Source organism: Saccopteryx bilineata, chromosome 8, assembly GCF_036850765.1.
Source record: "Saccopteryx bilineata isolate mSacBil1 chromosome 8, mSacBil1_pri_phased_curated, whole genome shotgun sequence".
Classification (NCBI taxonomy): Eukaryota; Metazoa; Chordata; class Mammalia; order Chiroptera; family Emballonuridae; genus Saccopteryx; species Saccopteryx bilineata.
In genome coordinates this window covers 40,818,361-40,838,537 of record NC_089497.1, presented here as the reverse complement: position 1 = coordinate 40,838,537, position 20,177 = coordinate 40,818,361, and the positions used below count along the sequence as shown (strand labels likewise).

The 20,177-nt window shown below is 40.8% G+C and overlaps 1 protein-coding gene across 6 annotated transcripts in view; it reads right to left on the bottom strand.

Annotated features, from left to right (window-relative positions):
* PHLDB2 (pleckstrin homology like domain family B member 2) overlaps positions 1 to 20,177 on the bottom strand; it is a 268,804-nt gene that overhangs the window by 57,148 nt on the left and 191,479 nt on the right. For all 6 annotated transcript variants that reach the window (XM_066240765.1, XM_066240767.1, XM_066240769.1 and 3 more), the window contains 3 exons: positions 14,787 to 15,173; positions 8,831 to 8,974; positions 6,540 to 6,677 (listed from right to left, as the gene is read on the bottom strand). In XM_066240765.1, the coding sequence (XP_066096862.1) occupies positions 6,540 to 6,677; positions 8,831 to 8,974; positions 14,787 to 15,173 (669 nt within the window). The remainder of the gene's footprint in view (positions 1 to 6,539; positions 6,678 to 8,830; positions 8,975 to 14,786; positions 15,174 to 20,177) is intronic.

Here is a 20,177-nt window from a genome sequence, read left to right as displayed (position 1 = left end):
TTTTGAACCTGTTTATTCACAACAGTGCCCACCACATACTGGTGACATTGTCGACTCTTCCACTTTGCCATGGGAACATTTGGAGGGCGTTCCTTTTTGAACACCGCCCTTCCCTTGATGTCTCCAATATCACCTTTCTGGTAGAGTTGCATGTATGTGGCCAGAGGAACAACTGAATGTTTTCTAAAAGGCCTAGAAGACAGAGAGTGAGTGCCTTTCCTCTTTCCCTTTATATTAGTCATTTTGGCAAATTTCTGTAAGATGCAGTTGTGGCAGAAAGAAAAACAATTTCTGTTTATCTGAAATTCAAAATTAACTGAGCATACTATACATACACACATACATTCACACTCACAAACATAAATATGTGATATAAAGCCATGTCTACAAATGGTTATTATTTAGAAGTAGTTCTCTGTCTGCTCCTGTATTTCTTTTAAGGATTTTTCCCCTTTAGTTTTTTTGTTGTTGTTTATTTATTTTTTGTTTGTTTGTTTTTTTGTATTTTTCTGAAGTTGGAAACAGGAAGGCAGTCAGACAGACTCCCGCATGCACCCGACAGGGATCCACCCGGCATGCCTACCAGGGGACGATGCTCTGCCCATCCAGGGTGTTGCTCTGTTGCCACCAGAGCCATTCTAGCACCTGAGGCAGAGGCCATGGAGTCATCCTCAGTGCCCGGGCCAACTCTACTCCAATGGAGCCTTGGCTGTGGGAGGGGAAAAGAGAGACAAAGAGGAAGGAGAGGGGGAGGGGTGGAGAAGCAGATGGGCGCTTCTCCACTGTGCCCTGTCCGGGAATCAAACCTGGGACTCCTGTATGCCAGGCCGACGCTCTACCACTGAGCCAACTGGCCAGGGCCTGTTTGTTTGTTTTTACAGAGACAGAGAGAGAGGGATAAATAGGGACAGACAGACAGGAATGGAGAGAGATGAGAAGCATCAATCATTAGTTTTTTTGTTGCAACACCTTATTGGTTCATTGATTGCTTTCTCACATGTGCCTTGGCTGTGGGCCTTCAGCAGACTGAGTAACCCCTTGCTCAAGCCAGTGACCTTGGGTCCAAGCTGGTGAGCTTTGCTCAAACCAGATGAGCCCATGCTCAAGCTGGTGAACTTGGGTTCTCAAACCTGGGTCATCCGCATCTAAGTCCGACACTCTATTCACTGTGCCACCACCTGGTCAGGCTCCCCTTTAGTTATGACATTTTAGTTACACAATTAGAGGATGTTTAGTGTAGAAAAGTTGGAAAATCAAAACACTAAGAATTTATGTAATCAAACAACTACCAGGAAAAAAAAACAAAAACAAAAACAAAAAACTCTAACCTGGAATCCTAATAATTTAATCCTCAAATCCTATGATAGATTTCCACTTCCTCTAACTAGGCAGCTAACTTTGAAATGTAAGAAAGAGGTACGGGAAGGGCTGGGACTCTCTGAACGTGGATTGTGACTTGGCCAACACTCTGCACTCGAGAGGCATTAACACTTTCCTGAGGAATTCTGGTCCGGACTCACTGTCTTCCCTTGCTCTGCAGGAAGGATAGGGAGGAAATAACAGGTACTTTGGCAAAATAATAATGGGGAAAAGAATTTGACTATTTAAAATATAGTAATATGTGCCCATTGTAGAAAAATTAGTCCAATACTTTAAGATTTTACTCAGGAACATGTTGTATGGCACAAAGTGATTTAAGTTTCAGTTCACACCTTTAAGCATACATAGCCATAAAAGTGTACAGGTCAGGATGACTACAAAATAGCATAACCTGTCTGAGTGAGGATCACCAAAACAACACGGAAGAAAACTCTACACAAAGAAACATATGCATCCATATCTTCTCAGTACCTGTCCCGAACTGGGCTTTGCCTTGGATGAAGGAAGGGAAGCCAGCCCACACCAGGCCTTTGCCCAAACTGAGCTTCATGGTTCTGGTGGCTTCTCCACTCTCAGTTACCAAGCTCAGGAACCTAAAGCAGTTTGCTAGAGCCGAAGTTAACAATCTTCTTTCCTTTCACTTGCCCCAAGAAAACACGATGGCCTCTTTTGTTACTCTTTTTTCAAATAAACATCCCCTCTGGGCTGATTTTTGAGTCAGATACTTATATCTGTTCAGAATTTGTCCATATTCATAGAGACTCCATCTGTGATAGGGCTACTCTCTGAGAACACAACGGGCAGGTGGCATTTAGCTCAGAGGGACATGGAAACAGGCTTACTGGTGCTCTTGAGAGTGTTACGCATAAGGGCAGTGAAATGTCAGTCTAGGAAGCTGCTGTAAAAATGTTCAATAAATATAAAACTGAATACGCTGTCTACATTTTATGTTGTATATATATGTAATTATGTCTATAGTTTATGTTTTATATAGCAACATAATAATAATCATCTATCATATGTATTAATTTATACTAAATATATCAAATAGAATGATAACTTATAAATCAGTTAAAGAAAAAATAATACTCAAGACTGGTCTTCAGAGCCAAAGAAATGACAGCAATTATTTCACACCAGGATTTGAACTCTGAGGTATTACTCAACCCTCTTCCTATGTCTCGAGGCCTGGCCTCCAAAAGACTAGAACCAGGCCTACAGGATGTGCTACTGACATCTGAATCAGAGCTTGCCCAACCAGGATATTCTTTTCAGGTTTTGGTTTTCTCATTCCACAGTTTATATGTGACAGTAGCAACAGGTGGATGGAAAAGGAAACAAGAATTCAAAAGAGCAAAGGCCACTTCCTCCTTCTGTCTTACGCTCTGGCTCAACTGGCAGCATGATCCCAAGCCCATCAGCGTGTGCAGTTGGGCAGACTGTCCCAGCTGTCCTGACACTTGGCCGCTTAGCTCTGGGGCAGGTGTTTGGCTCAGTGTTTCTGGTAAGGCCCAGCTGAGACTGGTTGTTAGCAGGAGATCCACTCACAGTTCTCAAAGAATACCGGGTGGTATGTTGGCATTCACTCTGAACCCCGTAAACAGTGAATAACACTGCTTTCTCTGTCTCATTGGCCAGAGAGGGAAATAAATATCTAACAGCCCAGAATGAATGTGAATTATCCTATGTGATTCTTAAAGGGACTAATCTAAACTGGAAAGGTCTCGAAGGGCTTTTTGGAAAAATCTGGGACTGAACCTAAGCCCTGAGAGATGGAAACAACAGGCATGGAATATGAGGAAGGGAATTCCTGGCAGGGCGAACCGATCCACAGAGACCTTTTGTGGGTGGGGTGAGAGAACAGGCCTTTACACAAACAGAAAGAAGACCACCGTGAGAGTCGTGTGAAGAAGGGGGAGGGGTGACAGAAAGGCATGTGACAAGTAAGGAATTTAGATTATATAAAACAGTGGAACACAAACAAGAGCAATGTGATCTAATTCCTCTATTTTTAAAATGTCAGTCTGGCTGCTGTGAGGAGAATGAGCTAAAGAAAAGCAAATGGAAATGGGACTAATGCAGAGATTTTGGAGAGTCAGAAGAAAATGCTGGTAGCGGAGATGCAGAGAAATTGAATCCACTGAAAAATGTTTTCCTAGTCAATTGGATGTAGATGCAATGAAGAAAGAAGTGTCAGGATCTACCTCCAGGTTTCTGTATAAACAGCAAGGGAAATGGAGGCGCCATATCCTGAACTGAGAAAATGGGAGGAAGACTCGGATTGGAAGCGGGGAGGCTGTGGAAGGCACAGGGAAGGGGAAGATCAAGAGCTCAGTTACGGGGTGTTCGGTTGGCGATACCTGTGACGTAGCTGAGGGGAAATGGCTGGCGAGTCACTGAATGTGAGTCAGAAATTCAGAAAAGGGTGGTGGGCTAAGACAAGCACTAGACAGTCACCAACATACACAGGGTATTGGACGCCATGACTACACAAGAGTGTGAGGATATAAGAAAAGAGGGTTCGGATCAGAGACAAATACTCTTCCTATCTAGGTGGACAGAGACAGAAGAACGAGCAAAGGGAATTGAGATAGAAAAGTCCTAAGGAAAAGAGCAGAAAAGGAAAACCAGAAGAGGGAGGTATGTGGAGGCAAAGGTGGGGGTAGGAGAAAGGGCAAGTGCCAAGAAAAAGCCCCGTCTTGCGTGCTCCTCAGGAGCCCAATCACAAGAGAACACAAAGCACCCGGTGGGTCGGGCAGCACCGAGGTCTTTAGCACTCTTAACAGGAACAGATCTGATGGAGCAGTGGGAGTCGGGGCCAACTGAAACGAGAGGAATGGTTAAGTGGGAGCTGATGAACAGGACTAACAGGGTGTGAGAACACTGAAAAATCTGGCTGTGATGTGAGAAGCGCAATAAGGTAGTAGCTGGTAGAAAGTTTGATTTTAAGTAATAATTTTTAAAAATAACAATGTTGCCATGCTGACAGTGAAGGTCCAATAAAGAGAAAGAAGGTGAGGGAAGAGGGATACAGGACTGAAGATGCTGAGATGGTGAGTGGCATGAGCCCTGGAGCTCATGCAAAGGCACTGGTGTTTGAGGGAAGGAAGACCCTTCCTTAGCAGTACAGAGATGGGATGCTTCTAACTGCTCAGTGAAGTGGGTGGTGAGCTCATCTCAAGGCCAGTGGGAGCAAAGGGAACCAAAGGTTTGGACAAGGTGAAGGTTATATTTGAGAAACACAGTAATGCCACCAAGCAAGACTGAGTCTTTATTTGAGTTTGATTGTCAAGAATATGTAGTAACATCATATAGCTCAGGTGGTTTTCATTTCCCCCAACTTCCTCTGGTATCCCTCACCCAAAGCCAGTTTCTGTCATTTTTCACACCATGTGATGACAGACAATAGTCCCATCTTCTAAGACCAACTAATCCTGAAACAGCTGCATGAGCTGATCCTATACTTCGGGCCCCCACTGTCCCCTCTTCTACGCATGGCCTCTATCAAGCCACCAGAACAATAATAGGAAGGATGGAGGTGACTGCCTTACTTGTTCCAGCACATGTTCTAGAGTTCCAAACTGTTTTAGGTCCAGAGAACAAAACACAACTTTCTCTGGGAAGTGAGATTCAGCACTGACTCCACGTATGTCACTTTTGTGTAAATCTGATGCTAATGAGAGAGATAAACAGAATTTGTAGATCGTGCTATATGTGGGCTATCCAAAGATAAGTAACTACACAGATGAGAAAGGCAGAAAGGTTCAACGGGAACATAATATCCATTCCTACGTCCCACGAGTTTTCCGGAATGACATAAACCATCACATCATAATAGGTGCCCAAACAAAGACATCTGATGCCTGCAATGAAAGTTCCTTGCTGTCTCCGTGCAGACTTTCTGAAAATCATAATCCTCCCATATTGTAGAACAAGACAATCAACCCTTTGACTTGGTATTGAGCTTTTAAAGAAAACTATACCTATTACCCAAATGGATTCTTTATTATTTCAAAGTCCAGGGCTAGACGAAACAAACATAAAATTTAATACGAACAAGCTGTGCAGTTCAGTCTTGACAAGCAGGAAACCAAGCTCTTGATTGATGTGTAGCTTTTAATCTGACTTCAATTTATGACAATATCTTTTCTGAGCTCATTTCTGGCACTAAGATCAAATGCCCTCATGGAGCGCTCTCAAACAAAGAGGAACCTGTAAAAATGAAGCCACATTTAGCAGCAGTCCTTTCTCTAGGTTACCAGGAGAACTCACTCCAACTGAACACTTTTTCTTCTTCTCAACTTAGCAGAGAACAGGGAGAGCAAGAAAGAATGTGTTAAAAGTTTCGTTCCCAAACTGGAATTTTAATTTTTGGTCTGGGCTCAGCTCAGCTGTTAACAACTCAAAAAGCGAGAGGCGAGCATGTAAAATATTTCCCGGAGAAAACGAAGAACCGGAAAACCAGAAAACATGACTACCACCACCCTGGATTCTAAACACTACAAATAATTTTTCATACCTTTCCTAGTAGATATCAGGTTGTGAGCACAAATGTATAAACAAGGTCTTTCCCAAGAGAAGTGTCAGCTGTGTTCCACAGGCAGCTCTCACTGGGCAGTGCGTGGGGATCTCCTGAAAACCGCCATGTCTTTTTTAAAGAGCCGTGCCCTTGCATTGAAGAGCATGGCAAGGCAAGACAGGTGAGATGAATGACTCCCATTCATCTTTTTAATAAACAGGAAAAATGAAAAGAAACAAGGCAACCATATTTGAATATGCTTAAGCCATTTCTTCAGGGCACCAGTGGTGAAGAAGTTCAGTATACTAAAATAATTCATAAACAAAAAAAACAACATAGCAGAATCAGAAAAGCAGACTGATGGAGAAAAGCAATTCCCTCATCCCAAGCAGGAAAAGCTCCTATGAACATCAGCTTGAAATTATACAGGCTCTGCTCTCTCAGCTTCAGCTACTCAGCACCTGACAGTTCTTAGTTGGTGACAACTTACCTCATCTTAAGACTATCCTCTAATGCCACACTCTCCAGGAATAGGAGACAGAAACCCCAAACCATGGTAACTCATACAACATTTAGATTCAACCACGTGGGACCACCATTTTGCCTATAAAAATTGCATTCAAATAGAATTTTCTTTTACCTTGGTCTTTTCACCGACGATGTTCTTTTCCAGTTCTGTTATCTTCCGGTTTAGATGATCTAAAATCTCCTTTTCTTTCATCAGTTCAGTTGTCTCAGATTTCTGCTCTCCATCCAAAAGAGCACATTCCATATCCAGCTGAGGACACACAACAAAGTCCAGAGGTGGTTCACCTTCAGCTGCCCGTGTTAGAGGCACATTTTTAACAGTTACAAATTTCAAAGAGTAACTACTGTATCAGCCAGATTGTGGGGCTTATAGAACATTGCAGAGAGCCCAAGAGAGGCTTAGGAGTCCTACAAGAGAAAGCTGGAGAGCCTAGAATATAAGGAAACTAGTTATTTAATTTTCTATGATGACCCCTTTACTTTTTATTTCTCAAGGCTATGTTGCCTATATGCTTAGATTCAGGATCAAGCATGAACCATCCTGGGAGCAACCATGTCTTTTTTTTTGTCCCTAGAGCATGGGAAGTAAAAGTTACACTGTGCCCAGCATGCAAGCACTGCATTCTTTAGCAATGCCAGCAGAAGGGGCTTCCAGGGTTTGTGTACAAGCTGTCAGATAAACAGTTCCCTTCCACGTATGGGGTTACATGCATCATCTGTGAGTATAAACATGCAGATTCTGCCTAGATGGAGTTATTTGCTCTTTTTCACTCCATAAAAGTAACACAAAAATTTCCCTTCTCCTTAGTTATAGTTATGGTTCTATAACCAGAATTATAGTCTTTCCGTGCCTATCTCCTCTTTGGTTTGCAAATCTTTAGAAAGCCAGGTCCAGGCCCTGGCCGGTTGGCTCAGCGGTAGAGTGTTGGCCCAGAGTGTGGAAGTCCCAGATTAGATTCCCGGCCAGGGCACACAGGAGAAGCGCCCATCTGCTTCTCCACCCTTCCCCCTCTCCTTTTCTCTATCTCTCTCTTCCCCTCCCGCAGCCAAGGCTCCATTGGAGCAAAGTTGGCCCGGGTGCTGAGGATGGCTCCATGGCCTCCACCTCAGGCGCTAGAATGGCTCTGGTTGCAACAGAGCAATGCCTCAAATGGGCAGAGCATCACCCCCTAGTGAGTTTGCCAGGTGGATCCTGGTCGGGCGCATGTGGGAGTCTGTCTCTCTGCCTTCCCACTTCTCACTTCAGAAAAATAAAAAAAAATAAAAATAAAAATAAAAAAAGAAGAAAGCAAGCTAGGCCCAGTGGTGGGATTCAGCCTGTTCGCACAGGTTCGGTCGAGCCCATACCTAATTTTTTGTTGAGTTCAGTGAACAGGTTGTTAAAATGGCACTTGTAATCAAGGTTCTCTCTAAGGTGGGCACCTGGGCGGCCACCCAATGTGGAAATCACAAATTTACATTCCTTACTCTTTTTTAACGTTCATCTGTGCAATAGCATATTCTAAGCACTCGAAGTAATGTTCATTCTATCCATAGGTGAAAAGAATTGCAAGTGAGGATGCCAATCAAGAAGCAATATGGAAATACCTAAAATAACAGTTTTATTGTTTTTTGACAAGTATTATTTAATATTTGTTCATTAATATTTTAAAACTTTTTATAACATAATCTAGTTTTATGTACCTCTTTTATTGTTCTTATTTCAGAATTAAATGTATAAAATAATACACTACCTTTCAGTATATAATTTTCTATACTTAAAATGGTCATTAGGGCAGAGAACCAGCTGTTAAATTATCTGAATTCCACCACTGGCTAGGTGCATGTTTGGTTCATGTGTAAATCCCCCTACAGTACCAACATGATATACAACTCACAGTAAACATGCTCAGAAAACATCTGTTGGATTTGAAATTGAACACCTAAATTCATTGTACCTCTGCTCACAGAGCTCGTAGTAAGTAAGTCAGAAAGCATATACCCTAAGTCTCCACTTAGCATCATCAACAGGTTCTTGAAACTGTGGTGAAACCATGTATAATGATACCAATTTTGCCATAAGCTAGTTGATATAAACAAGAGTTAAGTTCCTACAGTATCTCACTAACATTAGAACAAAGTTGAACAAAACATTATTTGAAAGCCTGCTGTACTAGTCAGTTATACATAAAGCACATGAAAAATGGTTGAATATGTTTATCTCTTCTTAATAAAAAAAAGAAAAAATGTAAAGAAAGTATTTTTATCCTACTTATATACCCATTGAACAGATGTTTTCTTGTGTTGACTTCTACATATTCTGTTTCTAATGCCTGTACTCTAATGGGCAGCAATATTTTAAAGCAAAAAAAAGGAAAAAAAAAAAACCAGGAAGAGGGTAGAAAATGAACCCATGGTTTATACCTCTCTGGAAGATTCATCCATCTGGTCGTTTATATCTTTGACTTTTTGTTCAAGTTCCTCGAGGTTGTTCAGAATTGCTATCCTGGTCTCTTCCATTGCAGCCAACTCCTGAAGCCTTTGCTCTTCGTTTATGCCTTCTGGGGTCTGCAATGAATCAGCACAGAAAAGAGATATTCACTCTTCGATTCAGAATTTCCCAATTTATAAATCAGCCACAGGTCTAATGTTCCCATCTCTGCACCTATCTGATTGTAAAAGCATCCTTGAGATGGTTCAGTAGAAATTCTGCATTTTTCCACAGATACTCAGTGGTTCCGAATCTTAGGTCAGCTCTTAGAACACAAATTTATAAATTCATATCCTTTGAAAGCTAAAATAAATAAGAGGCTATACAGATGAGGAAACTTCGGTCCACAGAGATTGTAGTGACTTCTCTAAGGTTATATAAACAGTTGGGCACAGCAGAGATCTAGAATATAGACAAGACTTTGACAACTTCCTCAGGGGTCTCTTGGGCATGCTGCTGCCTGTCATGACAAACTCCATACATACACCTCCGTTCTCCAGGTGAGTACATCTACAGTGGTCTCTGGAATCTCTACCATACTCTTAGGTCCCATTGCGAAGGTTATCTGCAAATGAGCTTCCATTCTTACTTTTTTCCTTTTTTATATAAGGTGGCAAAAAGCAAGAGCACATCACATTTGGCCCAATCTCACCAAGATGTTCCACAAAGGTAATAATTGGGACAAAACAGGTTTCTTTACTTCTGTGACTTCCTCTCCCCAATGATTTAAAACTAGACACTTAATATTAAGTTAATTCATGCTTCATTTTTTTGTGTTAGCACACTAAACACAGCATCCTACAGGACTTTCTTCCTATATAATGTTTAAGACACTAACGGGGCTGATAGCCTTTAGTGACATGAAACAAGACACTGGGCATCATTCATAAAACTACTTCATAAAAAAATGAGTTCCTTAGCAAAACTGAGAAAGTCAAGAAAAAAATGAAGTGAGAGAGGGCATACTTACACCCCTGAGAAGTTATGACAAATGCCAAGGGAAAAAAGGAATACTGATCATACACACAGCCAAAATATAACTGCCTCTTATTTTTAGGTGAGAATATAGTGAATTGTACATAGCCTCTTACAAAAATTTCAGGTTAATTATCTTGTATATCACCAGGTATAGACCAGTCTTTCTGTATGTCCAGAAAAGCTGGGATATTTAAATTTCATCAGTCTTTAAAAAAGAAGTAGTTTTTTACACCTATAAGTCAATGATTTTACAATTTCTCAATTAAAAATTAAAGGTAGCAGCCCACATAAGTGAATTATTGAAGATTATTTACTAGTCATTAAAAGAAATATTCAAATTAACCAAAGAAACCATTAAAATTTATTATACCTCACTAAGTTCATTTAATTTATAGAACAATCCTGAAAATAGCTTTAAGAAGATAGGCATCATGTGGTCTTCATTCTTTATTCATATTCTTTATTCTTTACCTCACTTCGCTGCTCTTTAGAGAGAATCAATGATTGAGAAGTCACAAGTATCTCAGATTGATTAGAACAAAGGTATGCAGACCTTCCAAGCTTTGACATTTAGCTTTTTAACTGCCACCTGAAATCTGTATCTTATTGACTAATAAAACTACTGTGACCTTTTTATCACAGACAATGAATTTCATTGTCCTAATACTGAGGTGCCTGTGTTAGGGCCTGAGGAATGCCTGTTAACAGTGAATAGCATTCTGAAATCACTGACGAGTAATCCTAGCAGGAAAGCCTCAAGAAGCTGTATCCTGTTGGGTCAACATTTCATATTAGATTTCAACTTCCAACATAGTTTAAAAATAGCTCTCTCTCTCTCTCTGGTGGTAGCAAAGCACAAAGAGAAAACAATAACTGAACAATTGCAAAACTAGAAAGATAGGTAATAGTGGCAATTATAAATATCTGTATAACTCAAAGTTTCAAGAAAATTGATCACAATAGGTATATTTAACAATGAACAATGTGAGAGTCTGCTTAGAGCAATAAATCCCATCTAGGAAATGCCTGTTTTTACTGTAACTTATAAAAAGCACTCTTCAAAAGGCATTCTAGAACTCTGATTTGTGATAGAATAGCGTGAGGATATTGTAATCTCATTTATATCCAAATAGAAGAAACCAATAGAGAGCCACGGGTTTGGTGGCCACTAAATATCGTTAGTTTTATGGTGAAAGAGAACACTTTAATTGTAATCTATCTGGGAATTCTTTTATATTATAATGGATAGGATTCCACTGGAAGTGACATGTTTTAATAAGTCTTTTACACGTGTTTGTGCATCCCCAAATACACCATCTTTAAGGTAACTTGAAATGCAGAGAAAGGGGAGAGAGGGGAGAAACAGGTATTTGCCTCTTTTTTTTTTTTTGCAGCTCTCTTCTTAGAAACCTCTTGCAACCAGAGGACATTGCAAGTGAGAGGGCTTTCCACTGTAGACACAATAATTACTCAAAAAGAGAAGAGTAAAATATTTTCATCACAAGGAAAATAAAACATATTTTGTAACTATATAAAGTAATACCTGTTAACAAAATTTATTGTGGTAATCGTTTTTGCAATATATGTATATATGTCTATATGGTGTGATATGTCAATTATGCCTCAAAAATATTGCAAGAAAAAAGGAAAAGAGTGATTTACTCTTAACTTTCACCTCAGGTAGTGATAAGTAGGTTGACAAAACAAAATTAAAATTAGCATATTTCCAAGGTCATCTGAGTCTCTAAGTATCCGTCAATGCAAGTTCCAGAATGGTAAAGCTCCAGTTTCCTAAATATTATTAAAATCTTTTTTTTTTATTAAATTAGCTTAGAGTGTTTTTCACATTCCTCTCTTCACTGATCCTGACATTAACAACAAACACTGTACTTTGTTAATAATCCAGTGAGCAGATTACTCAAAGAGGAAATGCATGCAAAGCAAATGGCCAGGACTTTTTTAAATGATTCTTCTATCTCCTTTCTTGAAGTAACAAATGTCTGTCTTCAAAAGGCAATAAATGAAAAACTCATTCCCTGAAACCCATCGCCTGGTCACTTGTACTCTGTCCAAGCTGCCGTGTGGCAACCAGAGGAGCCCCCTGATGCTTCCTGTCTCCTAAGGAAGCATGGTCCTGTTTCTCTCGCACAGGGATGCTGCTCCAGGCTTCAGAGGCCTCCGATTCCACAGATGCACATTTGAGCAATGGAAAGCCATTTGTCATGATCTGCTCGTGTACATACCAACATAATTCTTGTCACAGCCCTCTTCCCTCTTCAGGAAGAAACCTGTCTCCAAAAAGACAGTCCTTAGAGCAAGCACACAGCTTACCATCATAACAAAATCCAGCAGATCTCCATGAAGAAAGAAATGTGAAAGGATTGAAGATAAAATGGTAGCAAAGGATTTCTGAGAAAACACAACATCTGATGACAACAGGTCAAATCAAATGATGGGTCATTTACTTTGCCTGAACACTAAGTACTCTTTTTTTTTTTTTTTCAAGTGAGAGGAGGGGAGATAGTGAGACAGACTTCCACATGCACCCCAACTGGGATCCACCCTGCAATCCCACCTGGGGCTGATTCTTGAGTACTGAGCTATTTTTAGTACCTGAGGCTGACCTGCTTGGGAACAACTGAGCTGTCCTCAGCACTGAGGCAGTGGCTGCGGGCGAGGAACAGAGAGAGAAGGGGGAGAGGGAGGGGAAAAGAAGCAGATGGTTGCTTCTCCTGTGTGCCCTGTCTGGAAATCAAACCTAGGATGTCTGTATGTCCGGCTGACACTCTATCCACTGAACCACTAGCCAGGCCCCTAACATCTCTTGATTTTCCTCCCAGACCCTAGTTTCTAACAGTTGCATCTTTCTGGCTATAGAGACAGATGTCCTATTCAGAGTTCCTCTCCATTGAGAATTAGTAAGGTAAATGTGGTCAGTAGAAGAAGGAAGGGATTGAACAGTCCAGAGTCACGATAGCCTTGATGTATACAATGGAAGACCTCAAGGTAGGTAAGTACTTCGAACCCGAAACATTCAACTTTTTTAACAAAAGTTTTGTTGCACCCAAACAAATAAAAATAAAAACAAACACACAAATTCCCCTTAGTATTACTCCCCTAATAGTACCCCATGTGATAAACTACCTCCACCATTAAGCAAGATGACAATGTCTTTCTCTTAAAGGATCAGTATGTATCCTTCTCTTAAAACAAAAAATATAACTAATATATCTTTTTATGTTTGGTTCTTTGGCCATGACAGTCAAGAATCTCAGAGTTGTCCATAATAGTCAGTTACTTAAATAAATTAATTCATTAGCCCTATTTATTCTTAAATAAATAAATTATTGTGATTATGTTACTTGGTTTCCCAGTATCTTCTTTTCCTTGTTATTTACTATATTGGTATTCTAATTTTATTCTAATAAAATGTGTATTTTTTGAACATATTTTATCGTAAGCACTGTTAAATCCTTTCTAGAAAACAGGTAGGGGAATTTATCTTAAATTTTATACAAAAAAATTCTTAACCTATGTGAAAAAAACTCAAAAGATTTTCCTTGAACTCCATTTAAAAAAATTCTCAAATTTGGAAGACATTTTTAAATCAGCAAACAACCAGAAGACTAATTATGATGACATATAAATCTTAAACATTTTTTTTGTGTGACAGAGACAGAGAGAGGGACAGAAAGGAACAGACAGACAGGAAGGGAGAGAAATGAGAAGCATCAATTCTTCATTGCGGCACTTTAGTTGTTCATTGATTGCTTTCTCATATGTGCCCTGACGAAGGGGGGGGGACTACAGCAGACCAAGTGACCCCTTGCTCAAACCAGCAATCTTGGGCTCAAGCTGGTGAGCCTTGCTCAAACCAGATGAGCCTGTGCTCAAGCTGGTGACCTTGGGGTTTTGAACCTGGGTTCTCTGTGTCCCAGTTCAATGCTCTATCCACAGTGCCACTGCCTGGTCAGGCTCTTAATCTTTTATATGTCCAAAATATGTCACTAATAAAGTCAAAGTTACCACTCATGATAAAAGACTGATTTCATTATCACAAATAGTTATTAGTAAAAACAAGACATCTTCAAAAAATGAGTGAGCAACATGACTAAATGGGTCAAGATACAAATTGACAATTAGAAATATGAAGAGATGCCCACTTTCATGCATATTAAAGACAAATGAATTAAAACACCTGTTAACTTAGCAAGCTGACAAATTTCACAGCTTTAGCAGGTATATGGAGAATAAAGTATTCTCATAAACTGTCAGTGAAAGTATACCTCTTTTGAGAGTATAATTTGGAAATATTGATTAAAATGAATAATATACAAACTCGACCTAACAATTCCACTTTTAGTAAGTGATTCTATAGACAACATTTGCACAATTGTTGCAAATGAATATATCCTAGAATATTGGCTGTGTGTAGTTTTCTTAGCCAAAAACTGTAAACAACTTTAACAGGTAGGCGAATTTCCAAACATAAAACACTAGTCAGCCATTGACATGAATAAGGTAAAGCTGTGTATACTAATATGCAAAGATATTCAAACATTTGGGGGGGGGCAAAGAACACTGTGTATGTCTATGTCAATAGTATATAGTGATATATGCACAGAAATATTAGGATAGCATGTAAAACACTTTGTGTTTATCTCTCAGGTGTATAACTCAGAAGGGACAGAATGAAGGGGAACCTTCCTACTTTTGTGAACTGCTACACTTCTTACAGTGCAAATTTATTACTTTATAGTAAACATTAATTTGCTATGCCTTGCTAGTTACCTCTTCAATTGAAGTTTTAGGAAAACATTTTGGAAAACCAGCATGACAAAGCCTCTAATCTCTAGGCCAAGGCAGATGCAACTGTCCTAGGCCCTCCATCCCAGTCTCTGCCTCCTTTACCTTTGGTAGGATACTTAAGTAAGTGGCCTCGGAAGCTTTCAGAAAGGCAGAGGGGGGTGGTGGGGGAGTCCTGGCGAGGTCCCTGAGCAGCTCCTCGTTCATGGCGCTCCTGGGGGAAAGGAAGCTGGCACTGCTCTGACTGAGGCTCCCGAAGGCTGCCGAGTCTGCATCGTGGCTGGAGCCTTTCTGGTGGCACCTGTATCTGACATCGGGGCTCACCAGGGCTTCTTCAAACACAGACTCCTCATCGGAGAGCTGCAGCTTCTCGAGCTCCTTATTGATTTTCTGCACATCTGCCACGGTGGTGGTGGTGCTGGCGGACAAGTGATTGTCGGGCTTTGTGTACTCGGCGCAAAGGCTGAGGATCGTCTCCAGGCGCTGTCTCTCCTAAAACACAGAGGGGAGGGGAAGGCCAGTGAGTCTGTGACAACAGAGCCAACTCTAGACAGAAAGACTGAAGAGGCTGGGACCACTGGTAATTTCACCCCACACATAAACAGAGAGACAGACAGACACTTGGCTGGTGATAATTTCCCACCATCTCTGCTGGACACATTTCAGGATCCAGATGACACTGGGGTTAACAATGTCTCACTTTCCTCCCAAACTCAGTTCCGGGCTGTGCCCTGTGCCTATAGATTCCAGTACTAACCGTAGCACATGGCAGCGCTCAGTAAGTCTTTTCTTGATTTGTCAATTCTCTAAATATTTGAAACTTTTATTTTAATTTCCATTTTTAAAAATCTTTACCTTTCTTCCTCCCTAGTACTTATCTATCCACTTTCGACAATACCTACGTCTTTCATCACTATCGACTTAATATTTGTCCTTAAAATCAATCTCTATAGAAATATTATTCTGTTAGACACACAAAAAGAAATAGGTGACTTTAAGAATTTTTAAATTTAAAAGGCATAACTAGATCTTCATTTTTTTCTTGAAATGCTTCAAAGTTTTCAAAATGACTTTTTATTCTTGTTACCGTGTAAAGGTATTTTCCCACCAATTTCTGACATGATTAACTGAAATGATAAAGAGGTGGGAATGTTGTGTGGAAATGAAGAACACTTTACATTGTGCCCAGACAGAAAGATAGCGACATATTTCAGATTCTGAGATCATTAAATCTTTGACTCACGTAACTGGAAAATAAGGTGGTAGTTCATTTGCCTTAAAAAAAAAAATCAATATATAGGCCACTGATATATAGAAAGGTACCACTAATCGACACTCACCAACTCCCTATGCAAAATAAGTAGATAAGTACGATTTGTGACTTTAAGTAAAGTTACTGCGTATTTGTGAACAACAGGATATAATTTACAAAATGCTTATCATAAACCAAGACAGCACTGTTTGGGCTGGGGAATCTCAACATCTTCACCTTAATTCTAATGCCTAAGTGGAAAGAAAAAAAAAAAGTAACAAAAAGCATCTGTTGTGAGAACATCTACCACATTGAAGAGGGAATTCAAAAGCCTTCTAGAGAAAAGCATTTTCTAAACTGGTTATCGGTAACAAAATAGAAAAATTTTAAACAGCACTGCGCCGCTGTTTTCAATTTCTAATTGCAGCAATTCTGTCAAGACAAAAATTCTGACGGTAGCTCGCTCTTTAGTAGTCAAAAGAACATCAAATAGAAAAGTCCAATAGGTGCGGAGCAACACAATTCCCTGGTTTCTATTAAATACATTCATTAAATGATGAGATGAAAGTAACTGAAGTTGTATCTTTTATCTGTCCTCTAAAGCACTCCTCTAACCCCCTCAAAAATGCAATAGCTTGAGCAAAAGCACTATTAAACTGGTCGCTGTAAACCCCCACCTCCCCGATGTCTGAACTTCTGGACTCCAGCTGTAGCTGCGTTTTCACGGCCTCTTCCAACCGCAGGCACTCAGAGCCACACAACCTCATCCCGGCTCCGCTGCACCCCGCTCATCCAGGAGTCCTGGTGCTGGCTTATTTATCTCCACAGCTGCCGCCAGCTGCCAAGCCCTACCCACCTCGGCTTTATGCGGTAGGATTGCTGGAGGCGGGGTGTGTGTGTGTGTGTGTGTGTGTGTGTGTGTGTGTGTGTGTGACAGTTCTCAGCATGTATTGTCTTATTTTAAACTTCTCCAATAATCTAGAAAAGTCTACATGGGAATATACAAAAAACAACCTGCCAGGGAATGTGTGAGGAAGGGGCTAGGAACAAGATGTTATATTTTCCCCCTTCCCAATAGCATCTGCATTGGAGGGTAATCTCCAAAGAAAATTGTTTTTCTACCTTTCAGGTAAATTAAGTTGAAGCATCTATACTCAGTTATTACTAATTTTTTTCAAGTGAGAGGAGGGTATATAGAGAAACAGATTCCTGCCTGCGCCCCGGCTGGGATCCACCCGGCAACCCCCATCTGAAACTAATGATCAAATCAACCAAACTATCCTCAGTGCCTGAGGCTGACGCTCGAATCAACCGATCCAGCCTCACTGCTGGGGGTCCAATGCTTGAACCAATGAGCCACTGGCTGCCAGAGGGGGAGAGGGAGAAGAGAAGCAGATGGTCACCCCTCATGTGTGCCCTGACCAGGGATCAAACTGGGGACATCTGCATGCTGGGCTGGTGCTCTATCCACTGAGCAAAACCAGCCAGGGCCAGTTTTTATTAATCTTTCTAGATCATAGTGTGTATACATTAGCCTGGACATTAATTATATTTGGTATTTTCTGAAAGTTGTCAATATCCATTTATCAGCGCACTAAAGTATGGTCTTCAAAAGCATAAAAAATACTCTGCCTAGCCTGTAACACATAGCAAAAGTCCTCCCACATCGCCTTCCAAAAATAGTTTCTTTTGCTGCCAGCGCTATTGCTTAATTCCAGAGCGAATAAATGATCTCAGCCTTAAGATGAATGCCATTTCAGAGAGTGAAATACAGCATTCAAAGGCCTGTGCACAGGAAGTCTGGTCTACTGGTATGTGCTTCTCCCTGTTCTTATCACCCCATTCACAAGCCAATCTGTCTAGCCTTGAATCACAAGCCAATCTGTCTAGCCTTGAATCACAAGCCAATCCATCCAGGCTTGTCACCCCCCTCTTCACACACACACACATATACAAACCACTGCTGACCATGAATCTATTAGGAATACAGAAACACTGAGACACATTGGCATCATAAAAGCAGCACAAAGGAAAATAAATCGATGATAAAAGCACTACAAGAAGCCTTTTAAGGAAAAAACCCTGAATAGAATTTACCCTCAGACAATAATTGTCCCTTGAGCCCTCTTCACTTCAGAGCTTTGTTCCTTCCTATTCATCACACCAATATTCTCCGCTCTGTGTGACCTAAAAGTAGGGTGACCTCTCCAGACCAGGACACTCTTGAGAATCAAAGAGGGCACTATTAATAACTATGCTGGAACATGAAGCACAATCCAGGATGGGTAAACTACCTGAAACTCAATTTTCTTTGGTGCTTCACCTGGCTGTCTGCTCAGCTGGGAGACTCCCCTCTTTGAGCTCTTTAATTCCTGCAGCCTTTCCCAACCAGCGTTCTGCTGCACCTTCTCCTGAAAACCTACCAGCACAGAACCGAAACATCCACACAGTCCAAAACAATGCTACCAAGAGTTTAAAAAGTAGGTCACTTTGAATCAAATGATTTCAAATGCATTTTTATTTTTTCCCTCCTGCTCCATTTTCCCTTTCCTCCCCATCTATCAGAGAAAACTTTGAAGAGAACACAGATCTTAAGAAATATATACCTGAAGAAAATGGTGTATACTTCTTTCCTTCAGGTTTAAAAACTAAGTTGTGGGCTAAGTGTACGTTTTCTGACCTCAGAGCTCTCTTTCCTTTTCAGAGGAATGTGTCTGGCATTGCCCCACTGCAGCTCACAGCCTCAGTACCCAGTTCTTGTCTATCCCCTAAAACTATCCAGTTTCCTGGTAATCAACTACAACCAGTCCAGACCAGAGGACTGCAGACAGCATGCAGAAATAAATTACGGAGACAAACAATTGCCAATACTTAAGCACAGGTGAAATCTTAAAAAAAAATCCTTCTGTTATAATTAAATATATTGGGTCATTTATTACATAAAACAGAGGGTCAATCTTTGATGGTTGTTTTTTATTAAGAGGACCTGTTGCAACTGATATGTATGACTTTACTTCTCTGTACCCTAGAGATTCAGTATCTCCCTAATCTTCAAATCAACAGATATGTTAAGTTCCTTGATGCCCAATAATGTGCTGGAGATACAAAGATGAAAAAAGACAGCATTCCTATCTTCAAAACATTTTTTTTTTTGTATTTTTCCAAAGTTAGAGCGAGGAGGCAGTGAGACAGATTCCAGCATGTGCCTGACCGGGATCCACCAGGCATGCCCACCAGGGGGTGATGCTCTGCCCATCTGGGGCATTACTCCGTTATGGCCAGAGCCATTCTAGTGCCTGAGGTAGAGGCCACGGAGCCATCCTCAGCGCTTGGGCCAACTTTGCTCCACTGGAACCTTGGCTGCAGGAGGGGAAGAAGAGATAGAGAGGGAGAAGGGGAAGGGTGGAGAAGCAGATGGGCGCTTCTCCTGTGTGCCTTGGCTGGGAATCGAATCCAGGATTTCAACACACCAGGCCAACGCTCTACTGCTGAGCCAATCAGCCAGGGACTACCCTCAAAACTTTAATAGAAGGCACAAATGGCTAATCAATGAAAGAAAACAACGATAAAATGTTTACAAAAAATGTATGGATCCACGTATGGTGAAGAAATAAACAAAAACTACAGAAGAACAAACTTGAGTCCTCAAGAATAAACGAGTTGTGTGGCTTGTTGAACAGTAGGCTGGGCAGGGCATTTCTGTAAAGGAACTGTGTCAGCAAAGGCACAGAATCCTGGCATATTACAATATGCTCAGCAATCAGCAGCTACTACGTGGCTAGAGAGATGGGGTTCTTCATAGGAAGAGGGATGAAGTATGTTCAGAGAAATGGGCCAACTTTCTTCCCAAAAGTCCTAAACAAACTTTAGGAATAAATTCATAGGGTGCACCAGCAAGAGTCAGAGATGAGAAGAGCCAGGCTGAGAGCAAGTAAGCAAAATCTCCAGGATTCCACAAACAAACTATCACATCTGAATTAGGTGGGACAATCAAAAGGAGAAACATTAGCGATGTTCATAAGTCTTTCACGTGAGTCTCCTTGTTTGTAGAGATAAATCCCTGGGATAATAATGGGGCTCCTAAGATCAGTTCTCTCTCTGGACACAATAAAATGGTTCTTCTCTTCCCTACCCCCAAATCAGATGTGATTGCCAAAGTTGCATTGGCCAGAGAAATGTGAAAAGCAATGTGTGTCACTTTTGCCTGAACAGCCAGTTCACGATTCATTATATGTCTGTCTTTG